Consider the following 15,236-nt stretch of genomic DNA (forward strand, 5'->3'; position numbering starts at 1 on the left):
TGCTTTATAAAGCTTTGCAAATAAATAGAGACCACATGGTCACAACACAGAGAAAAGATCCCTGAGAGTCAGAAGGTCTGAGCTTCATCTGGATTTGTCCTCTTCCAATTCTGTGGCACTGAACCACTAAATAGCTTTCCTGAGTTCCAGTGCCTTAAATTTTCATTTGAAGTGGTATTAATTTTCTGTGTTTAAGAGTCACATGTGACTGGTGGCTACTCTTTTGGTCAGAGAAGACATATGACATTTCCACCATTGCAGAAACCTCTACTGGACAGTGCTGAGAGTTAATACAGCACAAGAAGAAGATGCTGTGGCTGGCAGACATGTCATAAGATAATCTTTATGGGAAATGCCTAGAATAGAAGCTTCACGGACAGCAGAAACATGGCTGCATTAAATGGAAGAGATGGTCAGTGTCTGTGAGAGGCACTCCAGGGCTTCAGAGGAATTAGATTATCAGAGATTCAGACAAGCAACTGAGAAACCTCACCGGAACCATCTGGGAGTCATCTGAGCTCACTGAGTCATAGGGAGGAAGAGGGGAAAGTGGCCCCACCTCATGTGAGAGTCTGCAGCGTTAAACTCAAGCTATGGCGCGGCTCCCTCAAAGTACTGTGAGGCTTCAAATGGGAAACAGTGGTGTTCAGCTCTTTAAGCTTCTTAATCAATTTAAGAAATTGAGCTTGATGAATGCAAGGAAGTGATTACTGGCCTTAAACAGAAATGTTTTGGTGAAGTAACAGAAATGGAAGCCTGATGGCAGGAGGCAGCGTGAATGGACACAGCCTATCATGAAAAGACTCTTCACAAATGCAATGAATTCTCCGGCTGCAATATCTAATCTCAGAACCAAAGTCCTATGCCTGCATTCTAGCTGTAACAACTACTGGGGGAAAGAATCCTAAAAGATGCCTAAAAATAAAAATCGAATTGATAGAAAGAAAGCCAATATCTTCAGAAACATAGCATCTTAAATTCTTAAGCATTGTGCTTTGAGAAGGATACGAAGAACAGAAAAGTTGGAAGGAAGTTCTGGGAAGAAATCAGATTTATTCCTCTTATAATCTAAAACATAATAACAGTACCTTTTATTTGTATGGTACTTCAGAGTTCAAAAATGGCTTTTAATACATCTTTCTCTGAGTTAAAAAAAGAGAAAGAAATTGAGCTTGAGTTGAAGAGGCAAAAACATGGTGGTTAGCCCAGAGAAAAGAAGACTGGGAGGACACATATGAGATGATACCTTTCCCAACTCAGAAATGTCCTGTTGATGTGTTAATCCTCTGTTCAATTCTCAGGATCCTCTTCAAAAGAGTCCTATAATGTGTTACTTTTAAGAACACCCCTTGGCCAGGTTTTGTTGTACCAGCTGTACTGTACGTTTCTAAGGGGCAACAACCATGACACCACTCCCCTCCAGTCTTCACATCACAACCAGAGCATCTTTCAGGAATTGAGACGATGACCCTCCTTGAGCCACACCCTCCAAGTCACACCCTCCACATCACAAGTAGGGTCAAGATCAAACTCCCACAGCCAGGACCACCTATGAAAATGCAGCGTTCCTTGTTCAAAAATTATTAAGAATTTCAAGATGGTAACAGCAGAGCACTGACCCAAGTATGAGCTCCCCTGAGTCCAAGGTCTTGAGTGACTGTGCAGGTCTCACGCCCATGAAGCCAGCCCTGCCCGTTTGTAATTCCCTTATGTTAGTATTGTCACTTAGTCATGTCTGACTCTGTGATCCCATGGACTGTAGCCCACCAGGCTCCTCTGTCCCTGGGATTCTCTAGGCAAGAATACTGGAGTGGGTTGCCATGCCCTTCTCCAGGGTTTCTTCCTGATCCAGGGATCAAACCCGGGTCTCCTGCATTGCAGGAAGATTGTTTGCTGTCTGAGTCACCAGAGAAGCCCTGTATGTAGCTCCTCAAATGTTCAGGGTCTTTGAAAATGCACTTCTCTGTACCCTTGTGGGCTCTCCCACCCACAGCACATTGCACATTGATTCTGTCCCTTTCAGATAGTTGCTTAAATGTCACAATTTCAAGACAGCCTCCCAACGTTCGATCCCTCTCATAAACTGTCATAATTAGCTTAGTTCTTTGTTAAGAACTAAGGGTTCTTAATTCTTAAATTTGATTGGGTTGCCCGTCAAATTCACTGGGCTGTCACTTCCATGAGGGCAAAGACCATGTCAATCTTGTTCACTGTCTTATTTCCAGAGCTCAATAAGCACAAACACATGGAAGGAACTCAGTAGAAATCCATTGATTGAGTGAATGAATAAAGAATGAATTGCAAATAACCCACATATTTTCTTTTTTTTTGCAAGTGCAATGTGCCACTTACTGAGAGATCTTCAACTTAGCTCTTGAACTTTTGCTATTGATTTCTAACATAATTCCACAGTGATAAGAGAACAGACTCAATGATTTCAATACCTTTAGACCATGAAATTTTTGCACCTTGTTTCTCTTCTTGAACAATAAACACATCTCAAACTTCTCTATGAAGGTAATTACTCATCTGACCAACCAGAACTTAAATGACTTCTGAAATTCTCACTAGGTAGTTCTGCAACAGTAGGTTTGAGGTTTTTGTTGACTCCTCATTTCTAAATTTCATAATTAGAGCCCTTTCTACATTCCCTGACACTGCTATTCCACAATGCTTAGTACCCACTTTATTGATACATTCCTGTGTATCCTCAGCTCCTTGCAAACAAAGAAAAATGTGTCCTTAGCTAAGGGTCTTAAAATCTTCAAGATAAGATGAACAGAAACCAAACCAAGGTGAAAAAGGGAGGGACCTACTTCTAAATTCTCTTTTCTGTCTAGAGGAAGTTAGCTATTTCTGTTGCTATAACTTCAGCTCAGAAGACAGTCCAAAATGCACACATACAGGAAAGAACCTATTTTAGTTAACTAGCACTAAAATGCCAGTAAGTGTCACAAAACACAATCGTTTTTCATTTGCAACTGAACACTCTTTAGGAAAAACATGCTATCAAAGACAGGCACATGGAGGGCAATTCTACAGTCCATCAGTATCAATGGCTATTGCCAACAGGATGCTAGAAGAGCTTGATTCCTAGAACTGAGTACCTTCTGTCAAGCTGTTTGAGATTTTTTTCTTCTATCTGCAAAACGGAATGTATACTCAGATATGGTCCTTAAATTCTATTTAAAGATATACTCAAAGAAGTTTAGATCTAGGACTTTGCAATTCTTCGGTAAAATTAATCCATTGATATTGATGAGATTGATTGTTCAAAATATTATACCCTCATGAATATCTGTTGGGAAAAATAATACGTCAGTCTTAATTTTCTTTAAAACACCACAAGCTTTGATAACGTCTAATTTATTCTAAACAGTCAGAGCTCCCTCCTCATTCTACCATGGTGTCACTGGAGCTGCTTTTTGGTCTTGATGAGCTCTTTAGAAGCTCTTTGCTAAAAGGAATGTTCTGGCAGCAGAAAGGGTCTCTTATTAGCTTCCAGCAAAATGAGTGAACAGCAGGGTCCCCAGGGAACCAGCCATCAATCACAAAACAGAACCCTTCTGATGTCAGAAGAGAAAGATCTGGGCTCAAGGAGAATTCAGAACTGTTAGAACAGAGGCTGCAGAACCTGTGCTGCTGCTTCTCCATCCTGGGCCCCTGCAGGTTAGACTCCCCTTCTGACTGCTAGATTCTTACCTGTATGAGCACACACGTGGCCCCAGGATCCTTCTCAACACTCTGAGTAAGCACAACGATGGTCTATAGCCGGTCCTCAGGATCAGACAGACTTCCCACCCTTGGAGAAGAGGTTAAGTATTGTCTCTTTTCCCCATGAATGCGTGAAGGTATAGGGTTCAGGAAATACCATCATGGCACCCTGCCTGCAACGCTGGTGTGGGTAATCTCAACAATGGTGGGCCCAGCACCACTGGGAACAGCTGAAGGGCCAGGGCTAGAGGAGTGGACACCGACAGGGACAAAGGGGACACATCAGTGAGAACTATTCCATCTCCTCCTGCGCTGGGTCAGCCCTGCACACAAAGGGAAGGACTCCAGCCCCGTTTTCAGGGCAAAACAAAAATTATAACTGAGCACCAGACCCCACATCAGCTATTTACAGCTTGAACTCAAGACTCAAAAATGCCTGGTGAGGTGTTTATGACAACACTCTCCGGGGATATAAACGGAAATTACTAAAATTATAGGTGACTTGGCTATTTAGGGGCAGTTACACACATTTCTAAATCGGAACGATGCTTGGCTGGGTGGAAGCCTTCAACATTCCACAGCCCTTCTTAAAGCCACATAATATTAAAGACGGTTTGAGCCTGAGTACACGAAGCCTAGATCACGTGTTGATATTTGCAGACCTGGGATTCTTACACAAGATCACACTCTGTGAGCCTTGGCTGTTCGTGGGTCCTTGTGTTTGAATTTTTGCCCTGGTGAAGTAGTTGTGACATTTAAACCAGAAACCAAATGTTTATTTGTGGAATTTTGTCTTGCCCACACTTTACCAAAATAACAAGAAAACTAGCCTTTTCCTATGTCTGAACTGCGTCTTCTTCCCATCACATTCTTGTAATCCTGGGAACATATGTTTAAGGAAAAGGACTCCACATTCACACATTCCTCAAAAAAAATACAACAAATTATAATTCATGGAAAAAGTCGGCAAGACTTTTCCCGAAACATACAACAAATAAGAGACATGTGGAATTTATGTTTTTTCTCACCATTGTCTAAAAATGATGACCACCAACACTTGATTGCTCTAATTGCTAAGTATTTGGTGGCACTTATATATCTTCGTTTCCATTAGAAGCAAAAGGAGAATGACGAAACCTACAATTTGATGTCTAAAATGATATACTGGGACTACGAAAATAACACTAGGACAAGCTTATCATGTTTATGTCAATCCTACTAGCATTTTGAGATGTTTTGTGAGGTTGACTAAACCAAGAATTGTTGGAAAAAAAACTTTAGGAAACAGAGAAAGAGAGAGAGAAATAGACTTGGGGTTAGTAGACAGCGGTTAGGACAGAGCAAAGAGAACTCCGGCAGAAAAAGATGCTAATGAGAGAGAGAGAGGTAGGCAGGCAAGATGCAAGTAGTGAGAAACGGGAGAGAAGAGACTTCCTTCCCCCACCCCCACCCCCAGTAATTTCATCTTCCCATCTCAGGATTTCCAGATCAAAGGATTCAAAGCTAGCACGCTCTCTGCTGCTGCTGCTGCTAAGTCGCTTCAGTTGTGTCCGACTCTGTGCGACCCCATAGACAGCAGCCTACCAGGCTCCCCCGTCCCTGGGATTCTCCAGGCAAGAACACTGGAATGGGTTGCCATTTCCTTCTCCTGCTGCTGCTGCTGCTAAGTCACTTCAGTCGTGTCCGACTCTGTGTGACCCCATAGACGGAAGCCTTTTCACTTTTCACTTCCTTCTCCTACATCACATCAAATTGAATTCCAGATGGTTAAGTGAAACTTAAGAAATCATGAAATGAATGAGAAGAAATTATAAGCAAATAATCCTGTGGTGAGAAAGAGATTTCCTGGTATAATTCCAAAAAAATAAATCATAATGGAGACATCTACATAGTTCACCCTCTGAACATGAAAAACTATAAGCAAAATGTAAACACAAGTGGCATATAAAGAATATATGTTCTGTATATGTATGGCTGAGTCTCTTCGCTGTTCACCTGAAACTACCACAACATTGTTAATTACCTATACTCCAATACAAAATAAAAAGTTTAAAGTTTTTAAAAAAAGACTATATATTCTTGGGAATTCTCTGGTGGTCCAGTGGTTAGGACTCAGCATTTTCACTGCCTGGGGCCCAGGTTCTAAGATCCTACAAACCGCGGAGCAAGTGCAGCCAAAAAAAAAAAAAAGAATATATGTTCAGTAAGTAGGATGAAAGTGTGTGTCACATGATATACAGGGAACTCTTAAAAACAAATGAAGAAAAGATAAATTCTTGGGGGAAACAGGCAAATAACAAGGACAAGCAATTGACCAAAGAAAGTCAGTTCAGTTCAGTTCAGTTCAGTCGCTCAGTCGTGTCCGACTCTCCGCGACCTCATGAATCACAGCACGCCAGGCCTCCCTGTCCATCACCAACTCCCGGAGTTCACTGACTCTCATGTCCACAGAGTCGGTGATGCCATCCAGCCATCTCATTCTCTGTCGTCCCATTCTCCTCTCGCCCCCAACCTTTCCCAGCATCAGAGTCTTTTCCAGTGAGTCAACTTGTCGCATGAGGTGGCCAAAGTATTGCAGTTTCAGCTTTAGCATCAGTCCTTCCAATGAACGCCCAGGATTGATCTCCTTTTGGATCTCCTTGCAGTCCAAGGGACTCTCAAGAGTCTTCTCCAATACCACAGTTCAAAAGCATCAAAGAAAGTCAAGGACCCAGTAAACAATGTCCTATGTCATGATTTTCCAAAGATGAGATGTGAAAGCAATAGGACCAGTTTTCTGTGATGGGGAAGACACAGAAAGTCAGGCCCTCTCATGGGCTGGTGGTAAGGGATGCTAAGTAACACATATTCTCAGGAACACCATTTGACAAAATACCGTAAAAGCCTTTTCCCAATGTGTGCCTGAGTTCTGATGTAATGATTACATATCTAGGAACTTATCTTAAGGAAAATATTAAAGATGTTTGCATCTTTGCAGACATTTCGCTAACAAGATTCAGTCATGGCTACATTTTTATAAAGAAAAGTTCCTTTTATAAAGAGGAATTCCCTGGAGGTCCAGTGGTTTAGGACTCCATGCTTTCACTGCCAAGGGCACAGGTTCAATCCCATCCCTACTCAGGGAACTAAGATCCTACAAGCTGCACAGTGGAACAAAAGAGGGGAAAAAAAAGTTATTAAAAAATAAATTAAAAAAGAAGAGTCAGCCACAATAAAAATATCCAATAATGGGGGATAGGACATAAGGCATTCTAAAAACTCAAGACAATGGAATATTAAAAAGCCATCAAAATGATGCTGTGGAAAGGGATTAAATGACATGGAAAGAGTATACATCTTCAAGTAGAAAAAGTATCAATGAGTTGAGGTGAGCAAGGCTCCAGGGATGGAGTCAGTCACAAAGTAAATTTCAGCTTTATAAGGGCTACTTTATTCGGAATTCCATTTCTGAATGAAAAATGTGCACAAAATCACAGAAACAAAATATATGTATATCGAAGCATCTAGTTAGTTTAGAAGTATTGGAGATTTTTATTTTCCTTTTTTGCTCATCTGTACTTTCTCTTTTTTATCAAAGTATAGTTGACTTACAGAATTATATTAGCTTCAGGTGTATGACAGTGATTCAATATTTTTACAGATTATAATCCCTTTAAAGTTACTACAACATAAAGGCTGTTATTTCCCTGTGCTTATGTATTTTATACATAATAGTTTGTACCTCTTAATCCCCTACCCTTCTCTTGCTCCCCCCGCTTTGCCCACTTGTAACCACTAGTTTATTCTCTGTGAGTCTGCTTCTGTTTTATTAATTTCATTATCTGTCTTATTTTTCAGATTCCACATATAAGTGATAACATCGTGAAATAAATCAGCCATAGAAAGGTAAGTATTCTGTTATCTCTTGTCTGTATTTTCTGACATTTCCACGAGTGGTATTTATTGTTTTTACAGACACTAAGGCAAAGTTTTAAAAAATGATGCTGTGTATTAACACCTAATGACAGAAACCCATTTGAATAAGGAAATGAGATTACCAATCAGCAGCATCATCCAAAATGTTATTAACCATGTATTTAAATATAAGCATTACATATTATACATACTTGTAAACAAATACAAACATTGCATATTACCTGTATATGCAAATAAATTTTATATGCACATATATTGTAATAGAAAAAGGACTGGAAACATGTACCATAAAATGCTAACGAGCTTCAGTGATTATTTCTGGGTGTTGTGAAAATAAGCAATTTTCAGGGATTCTGTGTGTTTTCCATATTTTCCAAAATAGGTGTTCAGCAAATGTTTTTCATAATAATAAACAAAAATAAATAAACTTTTTGTAATAAACAAAAAGTTTTTTTAAAAAAATACACAACCCCTGAGATAAGATGGGACCTCCTACAATGTAAGTGATGTCGCATTTACCTGTCCATCCAGCATCAGCACCTTTTTGTCACCTTTTTGGACCCTCCGCACTCACAGGTGAGGTGAATAAGTCCTGCTGATTTATTGCACCACGTTTGGCATTTCTCCTCTCTTGGTTTACACAGCCATCTCTCTAATTCAGACTCTCCTTGCCCAGTCATGGCTTTCACAAGGACATGTCCCCATCCAGAGATGTCCACTGTTCCTCCAACGACATGGAATTGAAACCCTCCCCCAACATTTCCAGGCGTCTCACCCAGCCTATTTCTTCATACACACCCTCCATTAGGAATCACTGCCAAACTGTCTCCTTCAGTTCAGTTCAGTCGCTCAGTCGTGTCCGACTCTCCGTGACCCCATGAATCACAGCACGGCCAGGCCTCCCTGTCCATCACCAACTCCCGGAGTTCACTCAAACTCATGTCTGTGGGGACAGAGATCCTGTCCTGGCAGGTGGGTTTTGAGAGAAGGAGAAAGGTTTCTGGGAAGGTGGTTGTCCGGGTTCTTGGAGCAAAAAGGAAGCTGGAAAAACAGAGTGCATTTGGACATCAGCTGAAACTGTCTCCTTCAGTTCAGTTCAGTTCAGTTCAGTCGCTCAGTCGTGTCCGACTCTCCGCGACCCCATGAATCACAGCACGCCAGGCCTCCCTGTCCATCACCAACTCCCAGAGTTCACTCAAACTCATGACCACAGAGTCGGTGATGCCATCCAGCCATCTCATTCTCGGTCGTCCCCTTCTCCTCCCGCCCCCAACCTTTCCCTGTCTCCTTACTATTGTCCAAATGCACTCTGTTTTTCCAGCTTCCTTTTTGCTCCAAGAACCCGGACAACCACCTTCCCAGAAACCTTTCTCCTTCTCTCAAAACCCACCTGCCAGGACAGGATCTCTGTCCCCACGGCCTTAGAGGAAATACACTTCTCCTTTCCAGCCCATTCATGTTTCACAGACTAACAGGAATAATACAAATAAATGTTCTTACCTAGTCTGATACATTGCATTTCTCTAGCCCAGAAGCCTAGTAAATCATAGAGAATTAAGGTTTGGATGCAAAGAAAGGGTTCTCCAAGACAGGACCCCAGTATGTGTCTATAAATACGATCCTTTAATAAGTAAACAGATCATCCCTTGCATAAGTGCGGGCGCAGAGCCCTGGTCCCGCCTGGTCCCAGGAGCAGCACGTCTGGTCCTGGGAGAGCCCCTAGCAGAAGCCCACCAGGCGCAGGGTGCTGGGGAAGTTTCTGCGCATGCTCATGCACTTGTCCTGGTCGATATACAGGGAATTGGCCTTGACTGCCAGGTCGTGCTCCAGCGTGGCCTTAGTGTGGGCCAGCGACTGCAGCGTGTCCTCGGCATCCCTCAGGCGCTGCTGCAGGGTCTGGATGGTGTCGTCCACCTCGTACACCTCATTCACCAGCCTGCATGGGGAAGAAGCGCCAGTTAGGTGAGCAGAGGTCAGGCTGGTTATTGCTCCACCGAGGGCATGTGTGCTTACTGCATTCCCACCAATCACCCCAACCTCAGAACTGCTTCACGTCGCACGGGAAACAGCATCGGTACGCAGTTGCATGAGACCAGGAGCGTTCCTGTGGTCCATAACCAGATCCAAAAGGTTGGGAGACACCAGCAAGTTTTCATGCTCGCACTGGTCATACATTCACACATATTGAACGCTATATTTTTTTAAAAAGGCCAACTTTTAAACATTTGATTTTCTTTTAAATAATAAAGATTTGGGGAAATCGAAACAGCTTAATTTTCATACATTGATGTTATCATTAAAAATGGTTTGCATAGTTAGGAAGAGGGGGACACCCGATTGTATTCAGTGGCTAGAATTCAGTCCAATCTGTTAACTATGGGGGAGGGGTTAGTTAATGGGGCACTTCTCCAACAATGATGCCCCTCCCCCCACCAACTCCCCAGAGTTCCAGAGTAAAACCAGAAATGTCAAAAACCCAAGAGAACATGAAAATGACAATGCATGAAATCAGCTACATGAGCCAAGAAACAACTTGCAGGTCTGATTGTGCTGCTGATGAAAAACATGACACATTTTCCTTAAGACTGAAAGGAAAAAGACATGATTTTATATTAAAAAAAAAAAAATCTAGCATCTCCCTCTCAAATTATTTTAATCCATATTCTTTTCATTTTCATTTCTTTAGTTATCAGTGAACCTTTCTTCAATGTCTATCGGGCATTTGCAATTCTGCAAAAACAATTTGGCAGATGTTTTCCCTAATTTGTTTTTTACTTTTAATTAGCTTATGATATTTTTGTTAAAAGTAAGATTTCAATTTTTAGCAAGCTGTTTTTCTTTGTGATTTCTTCTATTGTGTTTATATTTAGAAGCCTTTTCTCTTCCCAAAGAACAATTAAGCACTGGCTCCTTTACAGTCTGATCTGGCCAATAATATCCAAAGGATATGACCACATGGTCAATCAAGAGAAAGAATACGAAACAGGTTACAAAATGACAATAATAATGATAATTAATTTATTGACTGCATTAGTTTATGTGTGTGTATACATGCATGCACGCTCAGTCATTCAGTTGTGTCTGACTCTGTGGCTCCATGAACTGTAGCCCACCAGGCTCCTCTGTCCATGGAATTTTTCAGGCAAGAATACTGGAGCAGGTTGCCATTTCCTCCTTCAGGGGATCTTCCCAACCCAGGGATCAAACCCACGTCTCCTGTGTCTAGTGAAGTGGCAGATGGATTCTGTACCACTGAGCCACCTGGGAAGCCAGTGAAAACACCAACTCCAAATTCATCAAATTTTGACCAGCGATTCAAAGCTAAAGTTTTCCTTATTTGGAGGTTCATTTATCAGGAGACTGGAGTGCATGAAATTAACTAAAATGTACCATAATCTAAAGAGAAGAGTGACAGTGAACAAATAGGGATGGGGACATCCCTGGAGCTAGAAAATTATCTCATTATCATAAAAAAATATTTAGACCATGTTTAAGTCGTTATACCAAGGCCATCTTATAGCTCCACAGAACTTTGCAACTGAAAAATAAATGTGAGAGGTCAGTTCCTTGTTTTACAGTTGAAGAAACTAAACCCCAGGGACTGATGAACTGCCCTCCCTGAAGGCACACATCCATGTTTATACACAGCATGGTCATCCAGGAAGATGGAAGGAAATCAGGGGCCTTGACAACCATAATAAAGAACTGGGTCCCATTTCCTGCCCAACCCCTTAGCACCCAGAAGCAGAGAGCAGAGAAGTTGGCCTCTGCACTCTCTCCTACTCGTGAATTTGAACAAAGTGAAGAGTTTGACACAGAAGGATAAAGGAATGATTTCTTCACTGTGTTAACTTGTGTTGAATATTATTATGTGAGAACAAGAGGAAATAACATCAATGTCTGATAATAACAGACACCAAAGCCGGATGATGGGGTACTACACAGCCATACCTTTTATAAAAGAATTTGTTCTTGCCTTGGGATTGATTCCCTGGTGGCTCAGTGGGTAAAGAATCAGCTTGCAATGCAGGAGATGTGGGTTCAATCCCTGGGTGGGGAAGATTCCCTGGAGGAGGGCATGGCAACCCTTGTCCAGAAACCTATGGACAGAGGAGCCTGTCGGGCTACAGTCCATGGGGTCCCAAAGAGTTGGACATGACTGAAGTGACTGAGCACGCATGCACATGGGCAAAGAGACTCAGAATATAATGTTGGTTGAAAACATTAAGCTATTTGGGAGCCTCCTGCAGCCAGCCCCAGCTTGGGGGGCACTGCAAAGCACCCCCAAAAGGCTCATGGAGACAACGACAAGTCTGTGCACACCCACACTGTGACTTCATCTCAGAACCTGACCTGTTTTCTTATGTTGCAATGGGGGAGGGGAGGAATTAAACTTTGGTGCCAAAATTTCCTTTGGTCTAAAATCAGTAAATGCAGCATCTGAGAACAGAGCTAAAAGCATATTTTGTTGTTGTTGTTGTTAAGGTCAAGTTGGATTTAAAAAGTTAAGTTTCTTTTTTGAAGATCCCAGGGTTTACAATACCACTAGCAAAGAAACAGTTCTTCAGAGAGACTGTTGGATACGGCGGGTGGTAGGATTTACGAGGGCCCGTTGTTTATAATCACACTGGCCTGCTTCTCGTCTCGCATCCTTCACTGAACCGTTTTCACTGCTTCAAAAGGAACCCTGAACCCGAAGGTAGGGACAGAGCAGGATTATATGAGTCTTTACTCCTCCAAGCCAAATATGTTAGTCTAGTGGGAAATTTATCTGTGAGAGATCTTCTGAAGAAAGACACATTAAAATATCAATTTCTTAAAAGGAATACAGTTTCTTAAAAAGATACTTAGAATGCAGGCAGTTAGCATCCTTGTTTTCCTATTGCTGTGTGAAAGCAGCGCAGAGGTATTACGCCTCCCTCAACTTGCGCCATTACAAATACATTTTTCCTCCTCTTTCAAGGCCACGTTCCCCTCTCAGTTTCCTTATTTTTTTGGCAGATGGCAGAGAGCCATTCCTCTGGAAACACTCCTTCTGGGGGAAATCACAGAACTGAAAAACAGTTTGCATTCAAATACAAATAAAACTACCATCGTTTGAAAAAAAAAAAAATCAAGATGAAGTACAGCAGAGCCTGGTCTGGCTTGCCACCAAGGATGCCAAGAATGTTTAGAATTGCTCTTGAAAGAACCCATTTAGAAAAACTTCAAATGCAAAGCAAAGTCTTGAAATGAAAACAGCACTTCTTCTCTGTCCCCACTCCCCTGAGTTCACGGTTCTTATGTTTTCTTCATCCAGACAGCCAAAGGCTGCTTTCAGAATGCTCAATTGAAAAAGAAAAATAATCCCCTCCCGTCAATAATCATCCTCAATTCCACGGTTGTTCCTCTAGGACCATATTTTTGGCAGTGATATTTTAACAAGAAATCTTTATAGAAACAAAAGCAGGTTTTGTCCTGAAGTTGGTAAAGGAGCAGAGGAAATAGACACACGGCAGGGTCGCCAGGAAGTAAAGGGGAAAAAAAAGCAAATTCTGTTCAGCCAGGAAGGAGGAGAAAAGATGAAAATGCATTCCGCATCGTAGAAGTGGCTGTAAACACCTCACCATGACCCAAAACCCTTCCAGGAAGCAACCCTGTGCTGGTCTGATGGCAGCCTGTACAATTTCTCTCTCCTTGCCTCTACTATCGATGACTTTGCAGAAATTGTCGGAGCATGAAACTGCAGCTCAGCTTTTCCTAAAAATATTTGCATAAAACCACAATTCATGATGTAATCTAACTGGCCAAATGGGTGTGACCCCACTCACTACCAGGTTTCTGTAATAAACAGACATTTCCAACTGGCTGCCTCCGGAGTAGAGGCCCACTTATCCTCCGAGATGGGCTGTGTGTGAGTAGGGGTTCTGTGGAACCCACTTGGAGAAAGGTGGCCTGGGTGGGTGGCCTCCTCCAAGGGATGGCCGAACGACAGCTCCACTGAGAAACACAGCTGCTGCGGGAGATGAAAGCCAGTGGCAGGTGGTCTAGAGCATGTCTCTCGGCATCCAACACAGACAACATGCATGCTGCCCGTGGAGGGGGCTCTGCAGTGATGCTTCCTCTGTGACCCGCAGGTTCATCTTCTTCTCCAAGAGCCAGACGTAGCCTGTGCTCGAATAAGCCATCCCATGGCGCATCCAGAAGCCAGAGGAGCTCAGGCCCAGGATGGGGGTTGCCAGGGGCCCCACCCAATGACAGAGAAGCAGAAGCAAATCGCTGGGCTGGCTGAATGGAGCTCAGCAGCAGACAGACAAGGATTCTAACTATCCTCCCAGCAGGTGCCAGCTAGGCCACGTCACTCAGCTCACGTCTGCCTCAGTTTCCTTATTTATAAGGTGAAGATCATACAGGAGGTGAAGTATGCAGGACAGCGCCCAACACAGAATAAGATCAATAAATGACAACGGCTCTGGTGATTGTCGGGCTTCCCTGGTGGCTTAGACAGTAAAGTACCTGCCTGCAATGCAGGAGACCCAGGTTCAATCCCTGGGTCGGGAAGATCCCCTGGAGAAAGAAATGGCGACTCACTCAAGTATTCTTGTCTGGAGAATTCCATGGACAGAGGAGCCTGGTGGGCTACAGTCCAGGGGGTTGCAAAGAGTGGGACTTGACTGGGTGACTAACACTTTAATGGTGATTGTCAGCATCACCACCTTTATCATCTTCATCATTTTCAGCCTCACAAAGACCCCCCATTGGACATATGTATACCTATGGCTGATTCACATTGATGTTTGACAGAAAACAAAATTCTATAAAGCAATTATCCTTCAATTAAAAAATAAATTAAAAAAAGACACCCCCCCTTTCCTTTCCTCTGGGGAACACACAGCCTCACCCCCCTGCTTGTTCCCTGGGTAAGAGCTCAGAGTCCTTTTGTCCCTAGACAGAAGGGAACTCTATCATGGAGCAGGGCAGATGACAAGCCAAGAGGCCTCTCCTCTCTGCCCAAATTCAAGTGCTGCCCCATCGCTCCTCCAGTTGCTATAAATTTGACTTGCTTCTACACAAATTGTTCCAAGACCTAAGCAGAGCCATGATGAAATCCAGAAAGAGGCAGACAGGCTGGTACTGAGAAATTGGAAATGAAGCCAGAATGGCGGTGAGGGTGGCCAAGTCCACATGAGGCCATCTAAAAGGAATCTTCCAGGTTAAAATGATAAGAATAAAATACACCTAGTGTCCAGACACACGTGGGAGATGCTTGATGAAGACCAGCTGCTTTCAACTTCTACTGAGAACAAGAGCAAACTGAAATGAGCCGAGATGAGCTGTCGGGGTTTAGGGAATCCTAAGGATGCTCTGAAGGACCAGAGCAGGTATTAGCTGCCCAAAGAGGTGAAAGAGAGCAGCAGTGAGAGCAGACAGGTAGGGTCTGGGGAGCTGGTGCCCAAAGTCCCTTTTCTGATGAGTTCGGGGGACTGAGAAGCTCACAGTGGCCAACCTCTGAGCTGCTTCCAAGATAGGAATCTGGAAACCCCAGAGACTCCAGGGAGGTGTAAAGGAACCCAGTGCCTCCTCCATCTGCTGAAGGAGGCTAAATGTTTGTTAACCCTTTTTTGTAT

At 42.9% G+C, this 15,236-nt stretch overlaps 1 protein-coding gene across 1 annotated transcript in view; it reads right to left on the reverse strand.

The window, feature by feature from the left end:
* Nucleotides 1-9,066: 9,066 nt before the first annotated feature.
* Nucleotides 9,067-15,236, reverse strand: part of TEKT3 (tektin 3) — a 34,955-nt gene continuing 28,785 nt past the window's right edge. The window contains exon 8 of the mRNA XM_055396609.2: nucleotides 9,067-9,565. Coding sequence (XP_055252584.2) covers nucleotides 9,349-9,565 — 217 coding nt within the window. The 3' untranslated portion in view covers nucleotides 9,067-9,348. The remainder of the gene's footprint in view (nucleotides 9,566-15,236) is intronic.

Source organism: Moschus berezovskii, chromosome 20, assembly GCF_049115385.1.
Source record: "Moschus berezovskii isolate FMDL1 chromosome 20, NW_MosBer_1.0, whole genome shotgun sequence".
Taxonomy (NCBI): domain Eukaryota; kingdom Metazoa; phylum Chordata; class Mammalia; order Artiodactyla; family Moschidae; genus Moschus; species Moschus berezovskii.